The 26,476-nt window shown below is 42.4% G+C and overlaps 1 protein-coding gene across 3 annotated transcripts in view; it reads left to right on the forward strand.

Moving 5' to 3' along the window:
• The first annotated feature begins 21,604 nt into the window (after positions 1 to 21,604).
• rtn1a (reticulon 1a) overlaps positions 21,605 to 26,476 on the forward strand; it is a 133,003-nt gene continuing 128,131 nt past the window's right edge. The window contains exon 1 of one of the 3 annotated variants that reach the window (XM_028821549.2): positions 21,605 to 22,190. In XM_028821549.2, the coding sequence (XP_028677382.1) occupies positions 21,968 to 22,190 (223 nt within the window). In that variant the 5' untranslated portion in view covers positions 21,605 to 21,967. The remainder of the gene's footprint in view (positions 22,191 to 26,476) is intronic. The other 2 variants (XM_051919733.1, XM_051919735.1) reach the window with 2 other exon arrangements.

A 26,476-nucleotide genomic window follows, 5' to 3' on the forward strand; every position in this document is an offset into this window, starting at 1 on the left:
GGACCACCACCCCGGTCTGCCAATCCAGAGGCACTGTCCCTGATGTCCATGCGATGTTGTAGAGGCGTGTCAGCCAAGACAGTCCTACAACATCCAGAGCCTCGAGGAACTCTGGGCGTATCTCATCCACCCCCGGGGCCCTGCCACCAAGGAGTTTTTTGACCACCTCGGTGACCTCAGTCCCAGAGATGGGGGAGCCCACCTCCGAGTCCCCAGGCTCTGCTTCCTCATTGGAAGGCATGTTAATGGGATTGAGGAGGTCTTCGAAGTACTCCCCCCACCGACCCACAACGTCCCAAGTCGAGGTCAGCAGCGCACCATCCCCACCATATACAGTGTTGACACTGCACTGCTTCCCCTTCCTGAGACGCCGGATGGTGGACCAGAATCTCCTCGAAGCCGTCCGAAAGTCGTTCTCCATGGCCTCCCCAAACTCCTCCCATGCCCGAGTTTTTGCCTCAGCAACCACCAAAGCCGCATTCTGCTTGGCCTGCCGGTACCCATCAGCTGCCTCCAGGGTCCCACAGGACAAAAGGGTCCTGTAGGACTCCTTCTTCAGCTTGACGGCATCCTTCACCGCCAGTGTCCACCAACGGGTTCGGGGATTGCCGCCACGACAGGCACCGACACCTTACGGCCACAGCTCCAGTCAGCTGCCTCAACAATAGAGTCATGGAACATGGCCCATTCGGACTCAATGTCCCCCACCTCCCTCGGGATGTGGTCGAAGTTCTGCCGGAGGTGGGAGTTGAAGCTACTTCTGACAGGGGGCTCTGCCAGACGTTCCCAGCAGCCCCTCACAACACGTTTGGGCCTACCATGCCTGACCGGCATCCTCCCCCACCATCGAAGCCAACTCACCACCAGGTGGTGATCAGTTGACAGCTCCGCCCCTCTCTTCACCCGAGTGTCCAAGACATGTGGCCGCAAGTCCGACGACACGACCACAAAGTCGATCATCGAACTGAGGCCTAGGGTGTCCTGGTGCCAAGTGCACATATGACCACCCCTATGCTTGAATATGGTGTTCGTTATGGACAATCCGTGACGAGCACAGAAGTCCAATAACAAAACACCACTCGGGTTCAGATCTGGGGGGCCATTCCTCCCAATCACGCCCTTCCAGGTCTCACTGTCATTGCCCACGTGAGCATTGAAGTCTCCCAGCAGAATGAGGGAGTCCCCAGAAGGTATGCCCTCTAGCACCCCCTCCAGGGACTCCAAAAAGGGTGGGTACTCCGAACTGCTGTTCGGTGCATACACACAAACAACAGTTAGGACCCATCCCCACACCCGAAGGCGAAGGGAGGCTACCCTCTCGTCCACCGGGGTAAACCCCAATGTACAGGCTCCAAGTCGGGGGGCAATAAGTATACCCACACCCGCTCTGCGCCTCTCACCGGGGGCAACTCCAGAGTGGTACAGAGTCCAGCCCCTCTCAAGGAGATTGGTTCCAGAGTCCAAGATGTGCGTCGAGGTGAGTCCGACTATATCTAGCCGGAACCTCTCAACTTCGCGCACTAGCTCAGGCTCCTTCCCCTTCAGAGAGGTGACATTCCACATCCCAAGAGCCAGCTTCTGTAGCCGAGGATCGGACCACCAAGGTCCCCGCCTTCGGCCACCACCCAACTCACACTGCACCCGACCTCCTTGGCCCCTCCCATAGGTGGTGAGCCCATGGGAAGGGGGACCCACGTTGCCTCTTCGGGCTGTGCCCGGCTGAGCCCCATGGGTGCAGGCCCGGCCACCAGGCGCTCGCCATCGAGCCCCACCTCCAGGCCTGGCTCCAGAGTGGGGCCCCGGTGACCCGCGTCCGGGCGAGGGAAAACGCCGTCCAAAATTGTTTTTCATCATAGGAGGTTTGTATAACCGCTCTTTGTCTCATCCCTCACCTAGGACCAGTTTGCCTTGGGTGGCCCTACCAGGGGCATAAAGCCCCGGACAACAGAGCTCCTAGGATTATTGGGACACGTAAACCCCTCCACCACGATAAGGTGGCGGTTAAAGGAGGGAGACTTCATACGAACACAATGAAAATGTTGTTACTTTGCAGACTCGGTGCCTGTTTGTGTTGGTTTTCGCAATAATACTCTGCCCAACCAACCCCCTGGGTACCCTGATTTGGCTCCAACATCCCAAACACGCGCAAGAAAGTTTAACTGCCTTTTCCCAAATGAGCGGGGGCCTGTGGGTGAGTGGGCACTACTGTGGACTGGCACTGCTGACCCCCTTCTGCCTTGTGCCTTATCCTCGTCTTCTTTCGGCAGCTCCCATTACGGGTCGCAACAGCGGTTCATCTTCTTCCATATCTTCCTGTCCTCTGCATCTTGTTCTGTTACCCCCATCACCTGCATGTCCTCTCTCACCACATCCATAAACCTTCTCTTAGGCCTTCCTCTTTTCCTCTTCCCTGGCAGCTCTATCCTTAGCATCCTTCTCCCAATATACCCAGCATTTCTCCTCTGCGCATGTCCAAACCAACGCAATCTCGCCTCTCTGACTTTGTCTCTCAATCGTCCAAACTGAGCTCACCCTCTAATGTCTTCATTTCTAATCCTATCCATCCTCGTCACACCCAGCGCAAATCTTAACATCTTTAACTCTGCTACCTCCAGCTGCCTCCTGTTTTTTGGTCAGTGCCACCGTCTCCTACCCATATAACATAGCTGGGCTCACTGCCGTCTTGTAGACTTTCCCTTTCACTCTTGCTGATACCCGTCTGTCACAAATCAATCCTGATACTCATCCCCACCCACTCCACCCTGCCTGCACTCCCTTCTTCACCTCTCTTCCAGACTCCCCACGCCTTACTCTGCTGTAAAATCGACTCCAGGTCTTGATCTTGGTTAAACGAATTTTAAAATATTATGCTCTTTAGCCTATATTCTGGCGACCCGTTGTGGTGGAAATTGCAGACTGTATCAATTTACTCAGTCGTTACTAATAGCAACAGATTGACGTATCATCCATAATATACTGTATACTATGAATAACTGTCTTACGTATTTTAGAAAACAGTCTCTTAGATATGCGTTAAACATCTTTACCCTGCTGTCCTCCTTCAAACACCACTCGTCATTTCTGCCTTTCATTTCGGGGTCTTTCTCAGCTGGCGCGGGGCCAACAAAAGCCTCTCGAAGTGACTTTTGGTTTTTCTCCCACATCAGTAAAACTTAATCCAGCGTCCTTCGTTTGCATACGGTCACGGATAACAATTAATCAAAACTAAAAAAACAAAAAAAAAAACCAGGGGCTTCTGGAAATAACAAAACCATAACATCCTTACTTACAGCCACCTGCCGAGCGTGCGACATTTTAACAGTATGACACAATGTAGACTGAGGTCGGTGTGACGTCAGCAATCCTCAACGGAGAGGGCAGCTTAGACGGAGAGGAGCTTCACGTCGCTGTCTTACATCGTTAACTATTTTCGCAGAATTCAACCACCACATATTCTGTGGTCGAATGTAGAGATGCTAGTACTTCAAAGACTTGTGTATCAAAACAATGCAGCAACCTTTAAAAAGATATGTAAAGCAATTTATTTGATTCTAGGTATTTGAAGAACCTGTGTAAACACGTGCACCACTGTATTCCGTCCTATTCTATCTTTCAAAATATTTCACTATGAAATAGTCCAGTATTTCTCAATCTAGAGACCCCAGAAAACCTCCAGGGAGCAGTTACGATAACTAAAAATAAAAGCAACAAAATACTGAAATCACTTAAATATCTGCATACAGTAGTGGGGTCAAACATATCTTTTTTAAAGGGTTCCTATTCATCAGTATTCACAACATATTATGTAAGGAGCCCAGTGACTGTCAGTTTTCTCAAAGACCCCCTTTTAAAGTGTTTCATAATACAGCCGCATACATGGTCGACGAAGCGTAGCGCTTGACTTGAATCTTTCTTCGTCAATTGAAGATCGAGGCCACGCTTCTTCACCTCCGTGAATTTAAGTTTTGGGGTACAGTAACTGTTATATGTTTGACTATTTCTTGGTCTTCTTAGAGTTGCTGTTTTATAGGACTGTCCTGAGAATATCTGAAGTGATAGTTTTGAAGTAGTTAATTGTCTAGTGCTGCTTTTGTTTTATTTGGGTTTTTTTTTGGTGCTGTCGTGCATCAGCATCTCATTTAAACTGATGTTTGGGTGATTTTCTAGCTGTGTGAAGAATTTAGAAGAGCTGTCAACAACAAAAGTTTGAATTGGATTTGGTGTCTTCATGGATTACTTGATTTGAATCTTTCCTTCGCAAACAGGGTGCCAAAGCTGTGTCCCACTTTCTCTCCATTGTTTCTTTGAATTTAAGTTTTAACATAGTCATTTTGATATGTTTGCTTTTTTTCTAAATATTGTAAAAGTTGTTGTCTTCGATTGCTCGGCTTTGGGCTCATCGACTCTGCAAATAAAGACCGCCTGCAGGAGCGATGGGCGGAGTGTGTGAAGATCGGCATTAACCAATGGGGTGCGTGGACGAGCGAAAGGAGGCGGTTCCTTTGACAGGAAAATAAAGGGTATCAGGTGTGGCAGGCGTGGGAACTGCTGTGGAGCGGAAGGAGAAGTGAACGAACTGTCAGAACACAGTGGTGACCAAGAACTCAATACAGAGGTCGTGTGCGGGTGTTGCTTCAGCAGATGCTGAAAGGCAGAGAGAAGCAAAGGAGTAAGTGGCATGTCCGAGGGGATCTCCTCAAACGCCAGCGCCTCAGCTAGAGCCAGAACACCGAGGGAAACTATCCATATATTGCACAACGTTCATTTACTGATGCATGTTTTTTAAACTTTTCTTAAGTTTTCAACCTTACGCCACAATAAACTGTTTTCTTTATTGGCTACATTCACTTACTCGCGTGTCTTTCTTGCCTCTCGAGACAAAAAGATCAGTAAAAATACAAAAGGTATGCGCGTATAGTTTAGCGGGATTACATTTACACCTGGCATTAAAAAGCGCTTCCAGTACGGAAAGAGATTGGGTGGACCCCCATATACCCACAGCAATTCTAGATGTAGTGGTCGCTCGCGTTTATTCTACGCAGCATAGCACATCGCAGCTTACTACCCGATAGTTAGAATGGGAACGGACTGCTCGTGATGACCCAGCAAGAAAACACGAAATAAGGTGACATGCCGTACTGCTACAAACAACTAGTGTTTTAGCATGGTGGCAGATATTTAACAGACTCGTGACAGACGCCACTGCAACCACTCTGCTCATTGTTTTAAGCTGCACAGGTTTAAGGAATGCCCACCCGTCTGTGCTTTACCTGATGGCTGTCACAGACCAGCACAATGCCTTTGTCTTTTCTACTGAGTCCATTGTATGTGGAGAGAAAAAGCAATTTGTATTTCAAACTATTTGTATACAAAAAATGTATTTCATCTTGTGTTAAATGTGGTTAGCACTGATGGAAACACTCCTACCCACAGGATAACGAAATAACTTCTGTAATTAAGTTATGAAAAAATCTGTGTCAAAACTAATTCTGCATTTAAAATTACTTTTGATGTCTTATTTTAGGAAATGTGTAATCATTTTATGCTATATTTAAAAAACTAATACGTTAAGCAAGGGAAAGTGAACTGCTTTTATTGTTATCAAAAATATCTGCAGTGACAAATTATCTGTTTTGGTAATTACTGGTTATTATTTATCCCTAAAAATGCCTTCTTGTTTTATGTTATGACTAAGAGATTTAGGCAATTGCAAAAACTTGTAAAATAACTTTAATTTAATTTAAAAACATACAGGTTGTTTTTGTTAACTGGCCTCTTAATTTTGTTTTATGCTTACTAGGTTTTAAAAACACAGGGAGCGTAAGAACACTAGAAGCAAATATGTCATGTCATTTTCTAGCCCACTTAATCTAAACAAGGGTGTCAGGGGGTGCAGGAGCCTAACCCAGCTAGCATAGGGTACAAGGCTGAAACAAGCCCTGGACAGAGTGCCAGTCCATCGCAGGGCAGAGACGTGAAACACACACTAGTGCCAATTTAACATCGCCAATACACCAAACCTACATGTCTTTGGACAATGGGGGAACCCACATACACTGTTAAAATTAAAGGAGCCACAGCCATTCTTCAGGGAGATGCCTTAGGGGAACATTTTTTGGTTCCCAAAAGACCAATCTGCATGAAGATTCCAGAAAGAACTTTTACTTATTTAGACTCAAAACAAGCTCCATACAGTAAATAACAATGAATAGATGGTAACAGATTTGTGAAATAGCAATGGCTGCTCATAATTTTAAAAGGTTTAATAACACAAGCTGGTTTTCTTAATCTGTTACTGTCCTGCTCGATATCCTACCAAACATGAAAGATTTCAGCGTTTTTCTACATATTAGGCAGCTTTTCAAAGCGCAAAGGACCAACTTCATATGCACAGAACCCTTTCCAGAATGGGGGAGGCACGGTGGCGCAGTGGTAGCGCTGCTGCCTTGCAGTGAGGAGACCTGAGTTTGCTTCCCAGGCCCTCCCTGCGTGGAGTTTGCATGTTCTCCCCATGTCTAAATGGGTTTCCTCCCACAGTCCAAAGACATGCAGGTTAGGTGCATTGGCGATCCTAAATTGTCCCTAGTGTGTGCTTGGTGTGTGGGTGTGTGTGTGCCCAGGGATTTATTCCTGCCTTGCACTCTGTGTTGGCTGGGATTGGCTCCAGCAGACCCCCGTGACCCTGTGTTAGGATATAGCGGGTTGGAAAATGACTGACTGACTGACTGACTGACTGGCCTTTCAAGAATGAAATGGTGATTGGTCAAGCAATGGGTCTATGAGGAGCCACACAGCCAATAAAGTGCCATTAAAGAATCAGTATTTTTAAGAGTGTAGACACGGGGAGAACATGTAAACTCCACACAGGGAGGACCTGGGCCAACAACCCTGGTCTCCTTACTGTGAGGGAGCAATGGTACCACTGCCCCTTCATTCCACCTCTAGAAGCAAATATGCTTATGTTAACTAATTTAATTTAAAAACACAAGTACCTCTGTCAAGTTTTTAGAGAAAGTGCAAATGAGTACATATCATGACCTGTTCAGTCGGGGGTACTGAGCCCTCTCATCTTCTTGTGGTACACTTGGTGGAATAAAGATCAAGACCCGCTGAACTAGCCATACATACCTGGCTTTTACAAACAGCATCTATGTTTTGCTTGATAGCGACGTATCCACAAGATGGCAGAAGTGAGTTCTGAATTGTAGCGTTTTGGAATGTGCAGTCCATTTTCAAACTTCTAATAGATGCCTACAGAAATTTATGGAAATGCATTGAAAATAACATTGATTCTCTCAGCTTATTTAAATGCACTGAAGCTATTAGAATTAATATTATGTGTGTGATGGCTCTTGCTGGGAATTTCAGCCACTACACGATTAAACCTTTGATCCGTTATTAGAAAATAAATGGTTTTTAAGACACTGCCTGTGGGGGTCTGTTTATCAGTCATCAGTAAATGTGGTTTCTCCTTGCCTATATGAAGGCATCAGTGGCATTTTAAAGGCTCTCATTCTCTCCTGCTGACCTCCTATTTCTCAGCTAAGTATTTAAACAGAGAAAGCATCGAGGTTAAACCTTATACTGTAAGAGGAGGTTATTCTTGATCTTCACTTCACTACATTACTGTTTTAATGGCTGGCCTTTTTTTTAACATGTTTTAAGAATGCTGCACTCTTGAAGGATCTATGCAGGAAACATGTACCTGACATATTGTATTTGAATGCAGTATTTTAGCCATGTGAAGGGGATTGTGCTTTGCCCTTTTGCTGACCACACATGCATGGCTGCAGCACTATGCGATAGTCTGATGTTTCCTATTCTGAATGACCACAGGCACATTACTAAAATACATATATTAATTGTAATATATTTTAATGGAGTATTACTGTTATTGAATTGTTTCTACATTTAATATTCCGAGCTTGTTTTACATTTCTATGAAAGTTAGGAAGATTTCATGCATTATTTATTGATTGATTATTCCTGCTAAGGTTACTTCAAAAGATGGATTGCACAATGGCACAGTGGGTAGTACTGCCACCTCTCACATCCAGCATCCTGGGTTCATATCTCACACCTGGCAGTTTGTGGGGTGCTTGCATGTTCTCCCCACGTCTCTGTGAGCATTCCTCAAACGTGTTATTTTATTTTAATTGTTCTTAATTGCATTGGTTTCTTCTTTGGGAATGCAACCAGTCTTCATTCAGCATACAGTGATCCCTCCTCGATTGCGGGGGTTGTGTTCCAGAACCCTCCACGAAAGGTGAAAATCCGCAAAGTAAAAACCATATGTTTATATGGTTATTTTTATATATTTTAAGCCCTTATAAACTCTCCCACATTCTTATAAACATTTCCCGCACAATTATACAGCATAAATCCTTTGTATTCTCTTAGATATTAGGTAAGATTCATTGAAATTATGTATGTAAACATGCTGTTTATATACAGTAAAACCTAAATGTTATTTTAAAGATATCGAGCGTCTCCGATATCACATATGTTACAGCCATTACGACAGACAGGCCACCAGCAAAAAATACGTACAATGCAAGAAAAATTGTATACAGTAAAATGTGTGTACAGTGACACTAAACGTATGTACATGTACTAAGTACTGTACATAGATAATTAATTATGGTTACTCACCAACAATGACACGGCGACTTGTCCGATAACGATGAGTTTAATTTTACTGCACAACAAAGGAGAGCATTACAGCTCTTCTAAAGGAGCCTCTTCAGGCGATTGTGTAGCACCGCCATTGTTCTTCTTCTGACAGTCTTCAATCCAAATCCCTAAAGCAGATTCCATCCGGACTACCGCCTTATTACGTCCACTTACAACTTGTATCGCGCCCTGGTTAAAGGACACTGCGGCCATGGATCTTTATTCTTTTCCTCCTTTTTAAATAAAAAGAACCGTGGACTCATTGATGCCATAATGGCATCCTACAGCGGTGTAGCTGTTCCCTTCCTTCAACATATCCAAAACTTTTACCTTTTCAGCAATCGTTAGCATCTTCCATTGGTGCTTGGGCACGGCCCCTGAAGCAGTTGCAGGAGCAGATCGTTTTGGAGACATAACGAAGGGCTCGACTATGCACAAAGTTAACTCTTTACACAGAGAAACATGTTGATGCTGAATGAGCGAGACGAGATTTCCTGGTTAACACAAAGCGGAATCGAATTCGGCGCTCCATCGCTGAGCCAATCAGCACCCAGGAACTTAACTGCGTGCTCTGATTGGGTAGCTTCTCAGCCATCTGCCAATAGCATCCCTTGTATGAAATCAACTGGGCAAACCAACTGAGGAAGCATGTACCAGAAGTAAAAAGACCCACTGTCTGCAGAAATCCCCGAACCAGTGAAAAATCTGCATTATATATTTAGATATGCTTACATATAAAATCCACGATAGAGTGAAGCCGCGAAAGTCAAAGCGCGATATAGTGAGGGATTACTGTATATGGCCCAGCCATTTGAGACTTCTCTGACTTCTTCTCCACATTTTCTGTGTGGAGTTTGCATGTTCTTTCTGTGTTTAAGTATTCTGGGTTTACTCCCATGTCCCCCAAAGACACGATGTCAGGTTCAGCAGCAATTCTAAATTGTCCTCTTTAAGAGTCGGAGCTTGGGATGGAGTGACTCCTTGGCCAGGCCTGTTTCCTACTGTTGCACCCAGTGTTACTCCTTAAATAACACAGCATATAAACTACTATTAAATCATTAAACAAATACATGATTAATACATGAAATGTAAAATTGTGCATTACCAACAGAAAACAAAAAACAGGAATAAAATACAAGGTGCTGGAAAACAATAAAAAAAATAGCATAGTTATGATACAGAGTACCCTCATGATGACCTGGTAAGAGGGGAATAAAAAGAGAGAAAAGGTAAGGATGTTAGTGTAAGCTACAGTGAACCCTTTCCTGCACAGATGCATTTTAAATAAAAATAATGAATTGCTGAACTGATTTCTTTAGAGTGACCACTCCCATGTCTGGTGCAATAGAGCTAAAACGTCTGTTACCCATAAAGCATAGGTTAGTCTGGGGCACAACAAGACTGCACCAAAGTGGGCAGACAGGACTCTATTGATACCAGAGGTTGCCAGCTTAGTCCAAAGAAACATGATTTTAATCCCAGATGACCCAGTGAGCCAGAGACGACTGAAGGTGCTGCATGCTGACTGCTCTTTCGGCAGTAATTTGAACCAGCTGGAGTTGAGATAACAGATTAGAAGGGGCACCTGCCAATAAAACACTGCAGAAATCAATGTGGGATGTGATGAAAGTGCGGGCAAGCTTCTCCATATTAGAAAAGGCTAGGAATACGTGAATAAAGGAGATGTTGCGGAGGTGGAGGTTAGAAAGTTTCTTAAGTTGAATAATAAAGTGAGGAATCAAAATTACACACAAATCCTTATAGATGACAAGTGAATCATTATGAGAGAATAAAAAAAAGTTCATTGAGACACAAGCATGAGTTCTGTTTTGTTGCGGTTTACCTTTAAAGAGTTGTGTTACTAGTGTTATGTTCAGGGTGACACAAGGGTTAGCACTACTGTCACCCAGTTCCTAGAGACTGCAGTTCAAATCTCTATCTGTTCGTGTCGAGTGCACAGTCTTCCTGTGTCTGCTTAAGTTTTTCTCCTGGTTTTTGTTTTCCTCATACGTCCCAAAAACAGATACATCATGTTCATTGGCAGATCTAAATTCTGCTAGATTATGCTTTGCCATGGACTGGTGGTACCTCTTTCAGAACTGGTTCCAGCCTATTGGTAATTGAATTGGCACATTCAGAAAATGGGTAGCTAGTTACAGATTCGTGTCACTTTAATATTTTACAAGAGACAGGCATTCCCTGAAAGGAAGGGTTATTTTGTTCCTGTCCTATCCGCCCATTCCTTCAATGCAAAAGTACACCTCAAAACCAATGAAGAAAGTGCAAAAACGCAAACATTAGAGACAAGTAGCACCTAGCTTGACTTGTAACGCTGGTTTAACTTCCTGAAGCAGACTGTTAAGTCCCAGGAAGAGGCTCCTTGTCTCTTTTATCATCATCAGCAGCACCCATAGATCAGCAGAGCCAGTCTCAGAAACAATGAGGTGTGCACCGCTCAGGGCTCCAGACAGCTTGGGTTCAGAAGACAAAGTCCAAAAGCTACAAGGCATAATGATTGGCTGTCAGATCTTTAAACCAGACAGACAGCAGTTTTGAAATCTGGTGGCTACTTGTTTCTTCATCATATTTAAAGTTTTATATGAATTAGTCCAACGAATGAAGTATCCCTCATGTATGCCTTTGTAGGCTGTGCTTCTATGTACAAACTGAAATATTCTGCCTGAAATACTATAAGTTCATGTTGATCTGTTTCCATTAGTCTGTCTCTGTTTGAATGTTTACACTTGAAAAGATTCTTGTTGTACAGCTTAAAAAATTGAAATTTCCTAATTTAAACAGTGTATGCAGTTATATAAAATGCTGTTTACAAGTAGAAAGGTAAATACTTATATATCTCTATATGTATTCTTCATTTGGATCTTGATCTTTGTTTGTCCGCGAATGAATTAGAAGAAGAAGCACTAGATGGCAGTAGAGAGACAGCTAAAACATAGGCATTGCATTAAGAATCTCCTCCAGGCTTATACTACTGAAGACTGTAGTACTCCAGTCACACCACAAAACACAGACATTCAAACAAAACAAATTATTGTGCTTTAAATTAACTAATCTTTATATATAATCTTCATTTGGATCTTGATCTTTGTTTGTCCGCGAATTCCATGCATGCGTAGACCACCTTCCAGTTTAGTACGTTGTTGTTACTCACGGATGTCAACAATGTGCCGGTATAACGAAAGGGGTGGTGGACAGTATTACGCTGGTTAGCTCCTGAGGCCTGGCTAGAGAATGAGATTGCCGAAGATAAAAGATACGAGCCTACGTAACATATGAATGAAAGAAAGACAGTGAGTAAAATGAATGACAACATAACAGCACGTTCCGGAAATTATTATTGTTACGTTGTAGCCGGCGAGTGCTGCGCATCTCACAGTTATACCGTGGCTTGCTCACATGTCAGTGAAGTGATCCCTATTTATGATTTAAAGAGCCTGGATACCTATGTGTCCCCCTTTTATAACCATTGCTCCGTGTATATTGCCTTACTCTTTGGATTGCCACAAAGCAACCTGCGAGATTGGAGAAAGGTTGAGAAGAGATCGTGAGAGGAAACGACAGCGTCGTGAAAACGAGACGGACTATGAACGGAGAGAAGCAGAAATGCTCCTATACCACCACATAATTACTATTCGGACAGTGATTCCGAGTAGGCCGTTCCTATCGAATCAATGTCCAAGGGTTTTGTTTTGTAATTTTGTTTCCCTTATAAAAAAATCATAATGCTGTTCGACGAAGGGCCCGGTTCACGACTGGCAGCCGCGTTTAAACAGGGAGCCCTTCACAGACAACTTTAACACGCGCAACGTAGTTGGGCGCACATGGCTAATATATATATATATATATATATATATATATATATATATATATACAGTAAATATATTCAAGCTAAACTTGTTAAGTGGTTAAATATATAAGAAATTGGAACAAAAATCTGCAAAGTCATTTACAGTAAAGCATACATCACAATGACATATTGATTACTTTGCTACTTCCTACATGCCTGTATACACTATTTTAATTGATTGCTTTTACATATAGTGCTAGCAAAAATGCCCTTTCACTTTGCATTACTATTTTGTCTTAATGGCCAGACCCACCAATTTAATTTAGTTAACAGTCAGGAGATTTAGTTAACCTTATACTGTATGTTAGGAGTTTACTTCATGTGTGTTGTGATTTGAGTAAAATCCCAATAGCGAAAGGATGTGAGGCCTGGAAAAAAAAAATCACAAACCACCCCAGGCAGCCTGGCCTCCCAATTACACAGACAGTCTTTGTCCTAACCAGGCTCAAAAATAGACAACATGCTTTTAAAGTTCAAAATAACTTAAATGTTCCAAAATATCAAAAATATCCTTCAAGTCAGAGGAACCGTAAAAACCTCTAGCTTTGAAAGACAGGGCCAAAGTGACATCTTTATCAATAAGTATATGAAATGGCAGAAGTAAAAAAGAAAAATGAGCCAAAAATGATTTGTCTAAAGTGCAATCAAGTGCATCAAGTCCCAATACATAAACCAACAACCAGAATCCACAAAAGCAGAAGCAAAATCTAAAAAATTAATAGTTATGATTAGTGCATTCTAAGAACTTTGAAGAATAATTGGCTCTCAGATTCAGAATATAAAGACTGACGGTGGTCCTTTAGCAGTGGACCTGCCTCTTGAGATTTCACCTACAAAGCACAATGAATGCCTTCAAAGTACATAGAAGCACCACACTTACAAATTAAATAAAACATAATCAGAAAAAAACAATGTTACATAAATGCCAACCAAAACAGAATTCGAAAAGATGGAAATGTAATAAACACAAATATTATCTATACAAGAAGTAAACATAAGCCATGGTAATAACCCTGGCTAAACCGTAACAATCCGTTTGTGTATAGCTGCTACAAACTGTTTTTTCTATGAGACTTGGAAGTAAATCAGACCTGCTCAAAAGTAAGTCAAACTCACCTGGACATCCACCACTCATTTAAGCAGCTTCTTCAGTTCAGCAGTCTTCTTGGATGATTTAGTAGGTATCAAATTAGGATTCTGGACATTGAAGTCTACAAGAAACCCACTTGTTTTTTATTAAAACAGGCAAAAAGTTCTAGTGGCAACAACAAACTGTCAAGTCAAGGAGAGAAGCAAGACAGAAATAATAACATAATCATTCCATATCTGAGGTTTCTGTAACATTTGGAAGAGTTTTCAATAAATGTCACATCATTAGGTGCTTCAAACACAGCAACACACTTAGGCACACAAACAGGTAAAACCAAAACTCCCAACACCCAAACACAAGAAAAACAATACAGTCAAATGCAGTGAGGAGTGCATAGATCTATACATCTATACATGCATACAAACACTTGGCCTAGCATAGGAGGGACAGCTCCTCAGCTCAACACTCACCAGTCTTTTTATACTTAAAGAACAAGAGACACTCTTTTGAAGACAGTAAGGTACACATTTTGGATAGAAAAGATGAAAGGTTCTAGATAAACCATCTTTTTCAGACTGGAACCACCACCCCTAAACAGAAGGGAAGGCCATCAACACCATCTATCAGGCACATGAAAAGTCATCTAAGTAAACGTTTACCCTAATAATTTCTCAACAACTCACACCACCTGACCCTTGAGTTTCTTGACACCATGTTGATTGGATTATAGGAAATGATTGGATTACCCATAAAGGTTCAAATGCTAGAGTATTTCCTTAGAACTCAGTTAAACTAGAGAAGCTGCTCTGATGTTTATTGAAATATCTTCAAGAACACACTTGAAGTCCAGGTGCTATTGATTTGCTATTAATAGACATGTCTGCTCTTAACAGTAAAACGCTAGAGATGCTAAGGGTTGATCTTTTGATTATATGAACCTCAGAAGATAAGCAGTAACTAGGAAAGGTGATGTCTTCAGCCTTCACACAGATATCTCTATGTAGGGCCTGAAATGAAGGAGCAACACCAACACTGACCTTCTGTACATTGCCATCCTAAAAATAACAAATTTAGAGCTACATTGCAAACAAATGAAATGCAAGCATGGGAATATCTAAATCTGTCGAGACAGAGAGTTTTCTTTTCCTAAGATCAATGGAGGCCCAAAATGGCTACAACCCACAAGAATAGCAACACCAGCATATACAGTATGGAAGTGATCCTTCTCCAAGATGTTAATATGGAGCATCGGTTCAAGTAAAGGGATTGTGAGGCTCTCTAATATCTGCACCACTACAGACTTTGTCCATTACCTTGTGTCTGCAGCTGTCAAAAACTACAACTCCTGACCCTCATCATATCCAGCATTAAAAGACCTCTACAGCAAGTGAAAATAGATCTACAAAAATACTCGATTGTGACAAACAGATAATGAAAAGAGTGGTACAGTGGTGCAGTTATTAGAGCTACTGCCTTGTCGCTTCCAAGTCCTGGTTTCAAATCCAGATTCAGTCAGAATAAGCGTGGAGTTTGCATGTTCTCCCAGAGTTTGTATGGGTTTTCCTCTCGCATCCCAAACAGCCGTGTGTTAAGTTAACTGGCGGCAAGTTGTCTCAAACGTGTGACTGAGTGTTCTCTGTGATTGGTGGCTACCTTACTCAGAGCTGATTTCTGCTTTTCATCCTGTACTGCACAACAGGTTCCAGATTCTGCAACCCAGAAATGGACTAAGTGCTTTTAATATGGGTGGAAGGAACAAAGAAAGGAAATATTGTATGGGAAAGAGCACCTTACTCTACTCACTCTGTTCCCCACCAGAAACAAACAGCATGTACCACTGTTCTCTAAACAGTTACCTTTTGAGGTTCTCTTCCAATAGAAAAGCATCCCTAGCACAGCCTGATTCTGTTATCTCCAAAGGGTAAATGCAGAAGGCAGGCTCACTAATGTAAAAGAGAAGAAAAATCACAGGTGGCAACACCTCTAGAATGCTAAAGAACTTATGATCCCAGGAGGGACTATCCACTGATCTGAATGATGAATGCTGCTCTCCTGTCTCTAAGACTTGGCCATTTGTGTCTGGCAGATGGCTCAGTGGTGCAGGGTGCCCTATTGAGTCTTGCTCTAGTTATGCATCCCTGCTGCAAATACACAGCCACTCCTGATGTCAGAGCTCATCTGGAGTGACTACATTAGATGGCTTAAAGTTACTAACAGAGAGTCTGGAGGAGAGCAGGAAGAAACACTTGAAAATGGATGGAGGAAGAAGAGCCAAAGACAGAGAGAGAAGGAGAGAGAGAAAGGAAGAAAGAAAATATGCAACTCAAAGGAGGATTTTTATATTTTTGGTCATGCCACCCATTATTCAGAATTTAAGACCTGTCTAGGGACAACCAGGGAGGCTTGAGGTTTTTATAGTTTCCTGTATTGTTTTGTTCTTTCTCATGCTTATTTGGAATAAAACATCTCATTTTGATACTTTGACTTCCATCTGGGATCAGGAATGATAGAACAGCAACGCCACTTGTTCATGACAGGCTAATAGGATACTTTTCTAGCTAAATCAATATTTTATCTCTAATGAAGTAAACAGAACTATAGATTAAGACCACCCTCTCCCACAGAGTTAACCCAAAACTTCACTTCTAAAAGGGATGACGCACCATTAGAGTCTACTGAAGCTGCTGTCCTGTAATGAACTAATTCAGAGCCACAGAACAGAAGCATCTGTGGTCCACTAGCACAAAGAGAATCAATTCTCCTACAAAATGTTAACTTGGAGCTGCAAACCACAAGAACCACAGAACCATTGGCACATGAGACATGCAGTCTTTTGCCATATAGAGAACTTATAAGGTTCTGGGTTCGCTTCCCGCTTCTTCCCTGTGTGGATAGCGCTTTGAGTTCTGAGAAAAGCACTATGTAAATGCAATGAATTATTATTATTATTATTATTATTATAAGTTTACGTGTAAAGATGGGGCTGCAGGAGCACAGATTGAAAGAACACTCCTCTAAAGGGAACTGTGCTGATACACATTTGGGGTGCCATCTTCTCAGGAGCTAACTCAGAAACAATGAGGTCTTCAGTCTACTGGCACAGAGCTGATGTTATCCTTCTGTTTATGGAGAGAACCCATGGCTGTTCTTCTAATGGGGAACCACCACCACTGCAGGTTCCATTCCTATAAAAGACCCGATGGAATGAAGACTAAGACTATTCTCTTCCAATTTTAACTTTAATTTTAGTTATGCTACCCAATAAGAAGTTTAACATTTGAGTCAACTTTACAATACACACTCAACTTTATATCTAATAAGGAGACTGGGCTACCACAGACTGAGGCTACTGTCCTTAAGCGTGAACTCAAAGCATCTTGTCTAAGGCAAATGCAGCACAAGCCTGTGATAAGTGGTCTGTGGCGCTGTGCTGATTTTAAATAAATAATTGTGCCCCATGAGGTGCAGGCTCCAATCGGGCATGGATGGGTGTGAACATCCGTCGTTCCTGGTACGGTCAGGGTGCCTGGCTGATTGCATATGCACATACGAATGTGAGCGTCAGCTGGGTGCCTCATTATTGTCTCAGAGGGAGTGATGCATCACACCTGGGCTCAGTTAGGAAGGCAGAGGATAAAAGGAGCCTGCATGGGAGAAAGGGGAGAAAAAGAGAAAAGAGAACGGACAGAAAGAAACAGAAGAGAAAGCACAGATGTTAAAAGATAGAAAGGAAGGCAGGAATGGGAGAGAGCTGGTGTGGAGGAGAGGAGGCAGACAGCCGGGAGGAGAGCCCCTTTGGGAAGCGTGAGACTGACACCCAGGGCTGCAGATGGTCATTCCCACTGAGGGTTTCCTGGGAGTGTGGAGTGACATGAGGCTTAGGGCCAGGGAAGGCAGCGGGAGCTGAAGGAGCAAAGGGAGGCTCTGCACGGCGGCCTGCTGGGAGCCATGGACAGCAGGGACCAGAGCCTGAGGAAGAACGTTGATTGTGACTGTCGGTTGGACGTCTCCTATGCTGCAAGATCCCATGCGGGGTAAGCAGAGGAGACATCAGTTTCAGAAGAAGCACCAAGGTCGTGAGTTTTTAAAGAGACTGTCCTGCCTAGTGATTTAACCTTGCTTTTAATGGATTCTTTATTTATGGGATTTTAACCTCCATGAGCACTTGCTTTTATGGATTATTTATTGTAGATTTGGCACCCTGCACTGTTGGAACACTGTTTTGTTTGGATTGATTTTAATAAAAGCACTAGTTCACTTTTACACATACCCCCTGCTGCTGGTATCATTTGCCCGGCTCATCTCAGTTATGACTATTGACAGTCAGGCAGGTTCAAGAGGCTCCCAAACTGCAGTGGGAGAATGGAGCCAACCCACACTGTCACAAAGCCCAGAACAAGGATGACTTTTGCCAAAGGGTTAATCCGGAGTTGCAGAATAAATAAAGATACCTTCACTTTACCAAAAGATGTGAAGTCACCGTCTTCAAAAGAGTGAAATCAGAGGATCACAAGCTGAAAAGATGCCTCACTTAACTCAGGATCATACAATTAATGAGGGACTTGGAGCAGCACAAACTACACCATTAAAGAGTTCAATCAGAGGTTCACTTCTAATGAAGAAGCATCGCCAATACAGGCTAGATAAGGTAACGTAACCAGTTAACTTCATGATTTTATAGCATAATAAGGGATGTTTGGGGGCATAAGGCTATACTCTACAAAAAAGGGGCTTTATTTCATATGAAGAGATGAATTGGCACACACTGAGATTGCTATTATACAAAGAGCTATGACAGTACAGATGATGAAACCTCCTTCCATGAGTAAACTCAGAGTCCACTCTCCACCTAGTAGTGAACCCAACTCCTCACCTCTAATGATGGAGCACAGTCCTCTAAAGAGTTAACTGTGAACTTAAGTGCTAAAGAGATCACTACACCCGTACAGACAGGCTGCCATCCTTCAAATAACTAATCTGGAATCAAAAGTTGTGATCCCAGATTTGGGGTCATTGTGTTCAACAGTTAACTTGGAGATGCACTTCTAATGAGGAAGCAACATCAGCAAAGGCTGAATGGACCATTCTTCTGTTAACTGCATCAAGAAAAATAACTCACCCTGGCCCACTAGTGAAAGCTTGGCTTAAAAAACGAATTGGATGAAAAATGGACTGGAGAGAAGAAGGTGGAAAAATACGGAGACTGGTTTGTGAAAATGTGTCTGTCAGCTTGGAAAATTTGACAATAAAGTAAACACAAGCATAAAATTCAGTGTAAAACCATTTTTCTTATCAGTATCTGAACTTTTGAATTAAAAGCGTTTTTTCAGTCTTCCTTATCAAGATCTGAAACTTTTTTTGCAACAAGATCTGCTTTAAATATTTGAAATTCTGGACAATGTAGTTCTTTTCTGTTAAGATTTGCTCCGAGATTTAAAATGTTGTATTATGGCTTTGAAAAAGTCAATAGATTATTTAATCCAAATGATTCTTTATAGATAATATCCATCCATCCATCGTCTAACTCCCTGTATCCTAACACAGGGAGCCAATCCCAGCCAGCACAGGGCGTAAGGTGGGCAGGGCGCCAGCCCACCGCAGGGCACACACACACCAAGAACACACCTAACCTGCATGTCTTTGGACTGTGGAAGGAAACCGGAGCACCTGGAGGAAACCCACGCAAACACGGGGAGAACATGCAAACTCCACGCAGGGAGGACCTGGGAAGCGAACTCAGGTCTCCTAACTGCGAGGCAGCAGCGCTACCACTGTGCCACCGTATAGATAATATTAGGTTTAAAATTTATAATGAATGAAAGTAAAAATAAAAATATAGACATAAGCAAATACTACTTACAGTATGCAAAGATATGCATATATTATTTATGTGTTAGGGCACATGGTGGACATGATAACAAAACTGTTCATTTTATAAGAAGTATGCCACCATCCTAGAAGGAGAAGTCCTGGAAGGGACAAAACTTAAGAAGTAGGAAGATCTGAATAACTTATGAGCAAAAAGTTTTCAAATAAGCAGAATGAAAGTTAAAAAGATATACAGATCACCTTGAAGACAGAGAGGAAGCTCTGAATTTGTGTCATTGTTGCTGCTGTATAGCGCCCAGACTCTGGAATGACCTACCAAAATTAATCAGGTCAGCTGACTCCATGAATTCTTTTAAAAAACAACTCAAAACTCATCTGTTCAGGAAGGCTTTTAGCTCTACTTGACTTTATTACCCTTCTCTCAGTTTACTTCTCTGTCAAGATGCTCATGTAACCTGTGTGTGTGTGCGAGACCATCAATTATGTTGTCTGGTTTTTTTTTCAGAATTTACTGTCTTAATCTTCTTTGTTTATTTATCTGGTTTGTACAATGCTATATACTGTATATTCTGCCGTTCTTTATTTATTCTGTAAGTGCCTTGAGCATGGGAAAGGCGCTATATAAATAAAATGTATTATTATTATTATTATTATATTGGTGTAAGAATATCATTTTTATTATTACTTATATTTTGTATTTAATCCTTTGTCTTTGTACATTGGTTTAATAAATAAACCATCCATCCATCTATTATCCAACCCGCTATATCCTAACTACAGGGTCATGGGGGTCTACTGCAGCCAATCCCAGCCAACACAGGATGCCAGGCAGGAAACAAACCCTGGGCAGGGTGCCAGCCTACCACAGGGTGTGCACACACACACACCGGACAATTTAGGATCACCAATGCACCTAACCTGCATGTCTTTGGACTGTGGGAGGAAACCCACACAGACACGGGGAGAACATGCAAACTCCACGCAGGGAGGACACGGGAAGCGAACCCAGGTCTCCTTACTGCGAGGCAGCAGAGCTACCCACTGCGCCACCGTGCCACCCCAATAAATAAACTAAATTCTTGTAATGTTAATTTGGTCTTAATTCTTACCTAGGGGGGGATCAACCTAGGGGTTTCACTGAAGGGCTAAATAGAGGTCTGTGCAACAGTGGCCTGCAACAGGTAACCAAACCTGTCTCAACACCAGGTTGCTAGGATAAGAGATCTGGAACTGCAGGGTGAACCTTAAGAGCCCTAAGATCACCATTGCCTCCATATCTCTCACCTCTTAGCTTGGGAAAGATAGATGAATATCCTGGGTATCACTCCATGGCCGATCTAGACTCCCCTGTGCCTTGCCCCCTAATGAAGGACCTAAAGGAGCAAATAGGAAAACCAACCACTTTCAAAGAGTTATTCAACATCATTTGTCCTCTTTGCTCTGTTTGGGGCCTAGACCCTGCACTAAGAGTTTCCATTGTTGTCTGTGTTGGGCGAGACACTTTCCTGTGATCTTCAGCTTTGACTTGAGAGCTCTTTTCTAAGGTATGCTCAATCCACCTCCACTGCCTATTCTGGATGGTACTGTTGATGGGCTGCTCCCTGGTTTGTTGTCAGAACGCTTCATTTGAAATTTACTCTGGCCACTTGTCACAATTAACTATAGTGTTTTACTTCTAATGAGAAAGGTGACTCTACAGATACTGTAACCATGGGTGTCATAGTGGTGGGAAAAAGGGTAATGATTACCCAGGGTCACTGCGGATGGGTGGGCCTCAAAGACTGGAATGAAGTTTGTTTTCGAGAGGAAGGGGCCCACATACACTGCTTATGTATAGGGCCCAGAGTTCTGTGCTACCCCTGACTGTAACCCGCATTCTCCAGAGTTCATTCAAAATCTCCATCGGTACCGAAGACAACGGTCCTTCAAAGAGCAAACTCAGTGCTACAGCCCACAAAAACGACCGGATGCCCAGCTGAGCCAATTCGTATCCACAGAGTAAATGCTTTTCACTTGTTTTGATCAGCGTGATGGCATCCAGGCACCTCGAAACAGTTAAGTCGGAGGTGTACCACCACAGGCTGCGCCCACCCTCCGCTAAAGAGTTAACTTCACTCCTAAGGAGGGAGCTGCGCCAGCAAGAACTGGGGCGGCCATCCTCCAAAGAAACAATTCAGAAGCGCTGAACAGATCAATTCAGGGCCAGTTCTCCCGTTCGTGCACTGAGAGCCTCTCTGGTCCCCGGAGGAGAAGCCGCGGCCGCTCTCCTCCAGACACCGAACTCGTAGCACGTTGCACTTCCCGAGCTCAATCCGTGCCGCGATGACGTCATCGTCGAAACAGAGATCTAAACAAGCCGCTCTCACTCGCGCAATTCTCTAGTGGAGAGCAAAACCTCGCTGTGGCCGCGTTCAGAACGTCTGGCGTGCTTTTTGCGTCCAGACTTTTTTTCTTTCTTTCATTTTTTTTAAAGCACACACTTCACAGCTATCGCGCACTGAAGCGCCAACATGTCTACACATCCAAATGTGGAGTCTGGCTCGGACAGCAACTGGTTTGGCGAGGATTTCGAACAGATTGATCGCTTTGGCAACAGCTTGACCACTATGGAAGAGAAGGCGGCCGTGGCGGTGAGTGCCGATGTGACCCAGAGAGGCTGGCGAGAGGAACAACCCGCAGAGCCTGCGAACAGCCGACCGCCTCCCCCGGTCACCATGGAAACTGCCTCCACAGGTAAGGCGAGCTCGAGAAGCACAGCGGACAAGGCACGTCGCTCCGCCGCTCGTAGAGCCGCTTGTTGCCGTCCTGCATATTGTCTACGTCTCCATAAAGTAACCAGGAGACGAGTGGGCCGCTCCTCTGGAAAGATTTTTAAAAGTAAAGGGGGCGGGGTCTTACTCCGACTTTCAGGTGAAAAAGGAAAGACGTAGTTCTGTTAGAAAAGTCAGTTAAACACATTTCGCCGCCCGCAAGATTAGCGTTTCAAGCAGCCGCAGCAACGGAGGCCTCCGGAGTGGCCGCAGCTAAGAGGCATTGGATGGGTCACAGTTTCAGTTGGAGAAAATGGTGGTCCGTGTTAATGCGTGCTCGTCTGCTAATTGATCTTCATTATTTCCGAGACTGCCTGAATGGCAAACGGGGAGAAGGACTCAATGATCAGGCGTAGATGCAAACCTACACAGCGCGATGTATTAAGTGGAAAAACTCACTGGAATGCTGAAATAAAAACAGTGGGTCTGAAGCAACTCGCCGAATTTAATCCTGCTATTAAGTATTAAGAACGTGACAATAATTTTAAACGTAGGTCAAAAAAAGCACAACTGGAATATGAAATCCTCAGTATGGCCTTTCAGGCAAAATGTGGAAATCCATCAGTTTTCTAAACTCGTGCTGGTCTTCCTCCTTGTGCTCTTTTAGGCGAATACCAGTGTAGTACTTGGCGTAATCCAGAACTGGAAGTTAGTTCATCCCAAAAGAGCCCACGTAACGTCTTAAGGAAAGAAGCCAACATTAACACATAGATGAATAAAAATCCAACACAGAAGGTGCTCCAAAATGAAGTCCAGATCCTTAGATTTTTGTTCATTTGAACATAGCACTTCGTCGGAAGTGGCAAAGCAGGCAATAAAAACTCAAAAGATTACTTTGCTGGATTCTGCTTATAGTTTACTTAGGAGGAATTTCATATTCAGTAGTGGCAGTTAATTCTCAAAGGAGTAGCTCCAGCCTAGAAGACAAATTAGGCCTGCATTTTAATACAGATGTTGTAGGAAAAGTATACATACAATTAAAGCACTGAAACAGAAGCACATTGTTAGGCACAGTGTAACTGACACAATTATTCTTGAAAGTTAAAAAAAAAAATAATAATGTCAACAGTGATTATAATTAAAGATTACAGATTAAAGCCAGCAGTCACATGCTCGACCCCCTTCATCCAGCCCAGCCCAGCCCCATTTCCTCTGCAATTAAGTGAGAGGACCCATCTCAGTCACTTAAAGTTCCTATAGGTATATTGCCTTTTATTGCAAGTAGCGTGACTTACTAAAGTTTTATTTGACATCCATAATAATTTCTATTGTTATTAATTGTCCGCTCAGAAACACATTTTCCTTTGTCCAGTTGCATACACATGGTATTGTGAAAAAAGTTAGATTGTGTTTAAAAAGAAAGAGGTAGTTTTGTAGTAGTTTAAATTGTTGGGGTTCACTTGCAAAGTTGTACCTGTTTTTGTCACTGATATGTGACTGTATTAGTCTTGTCCTAAACATACTGCAGTTTGCCACTTGCCTGGCTTTGTTTCACTTTTTGTAAACAGGGGCAGATTTGGTTCATAGTGACCTTGATTGCGATTATGCTGGAATTTAATGACTGGATGCTTGCTGTACTTTGTTTATCTTTTCCTTATTGTATTAAACATATAATTTTGTTTTTTGGTGTCTATAACTGTTTTACTTTAAGGCCACTTCACTACTGTGGAAAAATTCATAGATTGCTTAAGTTAGCATAAGGCAGGAATATTAAGTAGTATAAACAGCTTTCTTAATTTTAAAGAAGATGATGTTTAAAGTGTATGTTTAATATTTAAAACAAGATTAGGAAGCATTTGTAATTGACCTAACTGGAACCTTATGTTTTTGTAGATGAAGAGTATTTGAAGGTTTGTCTCTTTAATAGAAATTTGCTTCCTGCTTTTCCTATAAGCAACAGTCCAGATACACAGACTGGGTCCTGGTGCAGGATGTCAGTCCATCATCGGGTGTTGTCACGCTCATGCCTACACTCACTTGTTTTATAGCGGCCAGTCATCCTAACATGTCTGTTTTTAGAATGTGTGGAGAAAGTGCAGTTTCATTACTTGAAAACTCTACACTGCAACATGCAATGATAACCACTTTCTCAGTTTGCCACCAAGTACTTTGACATAACTTTGTTATAAGAATAACAATTACATTCACAAAAGAAAATGCAGAAATCTTGAGTTTCATTGGCTGTCTCCTAACTGTTTTTCTAATTTAAACCTTAAACATTCTTTAAAATAAGTCACTTATTTTTTTTTAAATGCAGAGCCAGTCAGAAAGGTTTCATGTATGTAGTAACACAGAAATTGAGTTTTGGATTAGGAGACAAATGACCTTTGACAGATACATCAAACTGCAATGTATCTTTGTCTGCCAGCATTATGGGCAAACAGAAATATTTCTGTTATTTAGGTAAGAAGTCCATGTTTAATTCATCGGTTTTTGATTGATGATGAATCAGTCTTTATTTTATTATATGGCATGATTAGCAGGTGGCAAAATAATATGTGCATTACATAACAAACAAAATTACAATAGGGTACCAAGTAGACAAATTTCCAGTAGCATAAAATCAACACAGCATGTATAGAATAACAACAGTGGTTACAAGGAGAAGATCTAAAATATACTTAACAGATTTTAACAAGCTATTGAAAGGAGCTGCTTTACAAATAAAATTATAGTTATAATACTAAAACTTGAATAAAGAATGTATCACTAAAGTTTTAAACCAAATAACATGCATGAAGTAAATTGGTACGTTTTGTTTGAATATTCAAATGTAGCAGTTCAGACTAATATAATATACAGTCAGGAAGTATCATTATTTTCTATTATAATAGCAATGACCCCTGAAACCTGAAGGGGCAGCAATTTCAAAACCAGAAAGAAAAGTTTGGGTTTTACTCATGATCTGAAAGTAAGGGCAGCTGGAGCCTTAAAAATAGACCTGGAAACAACGGTTCAAAGAATAGGAGCCATAGCATTAAATGAGCAAAGAATTATGTAATATTATTAAACAGTAAGAAGACTAGCATCAGAAAATTTCACGTAGCTACTGTATGTACATTGTAACCAGTGTAAAGGGGTCTTCTGAAGTATCCTAGAATAAAGAACTTTAAGTTGGAAGTAGTGTTTGGGGGTTGGACAGACATTATAGATGAAGTTAAGGGGTAAGTTTGTGAAAGTAAAAAAAGAAAAAAAAAAACAGATTTAGTTGTTTAGAATAGATAAACGTTATTCATCTCAAGGGGAAATTTAGATGATATACATTTTATCCATTAACAGTCTTTCGCTGGAAGCATACCAAGCACCATTCATTTGAGATTATATAATTATTCCCTATTTCCTTCTGTACTTAACCTGCCAGAACAAATATACAAATATTTATTTAAACTAATTTTTTGTACTTAAGATATGTGGGTGACAATTCTGTACAGACAGAAATCTTTGCTGCGTAGACATCTGTTTAATTCTTAAATGTGTTTTCTTCTATGTGAAGATTGCATATTTTTGTTTCCTTTCATATTACAGAAATATGCGTCTGTCATGTTACAACAATTTTAGTGAGTCAGGGCAGTCATGCAGTATGACATCCCCAGCAACACATTCAGACCTATTTGGTTTTGTCGTAAGTCGTAGGGAGGAATCTGAGTGTGTGCAAGAGCTGACAACCAGGGAGTGCTCACCTGGACGTACAGTGCATACAGAGTGGCAGAAAAGCAAGAAAAAAAGCAGATGTTTTGGATTGTGCAAACAGAAGAGAGGCTAATTAGTTTTACTTCTTCCATCCATCCATTATCCAACCCGTTATATCCTAACTACAGGGTCACGGGGGTCTGCTGGAGGCAATCCCAGCCAACACAGGGTGCAAGGCAGGAAAGAAACCCCGGGCAGGGCACCAGCCCACCGCAGGGCGCACACACACACCAAGCACACACTAGGGACAATTTAGGATCACTAATGCACCTAACCTGCATGTCTTTGGGCTGTGGGTGGAAACCGGAGCACCCGGAGGAAACCCACGCAGACACGGGGAGAACATGTAAACTCCACGCAGGGAGGACCCGGGAAGTGAACCCAGGTCTCCTTTCTGTGAGGCAGCAGCGCTACCACTGCGCCACCGTGCCACCCCCGTTTTACTTTAACAACAGAATATAAAAAGAACTGGCCGAAACTGTGGATGAACTCCCTGCACCTGGAAAGCATTTGTGCAGG

Source organism: Erpetoichthys calabaricus, chromosome 16 (assembly GCF_900747795.2).
Source record: "Erpetoichthys calabaricus chromosome 16, fErpCal1.3, whole genome shotgun sequence".
In the NCBI taxonomy this organism is placed as follows: domain Eukaryota; kingdom Metazoa; phylum Chordata; class Cladistia; order Polypteriformes; family Polypteridae; genus Erpetoichthys; species Erpetoichthys calabaricus.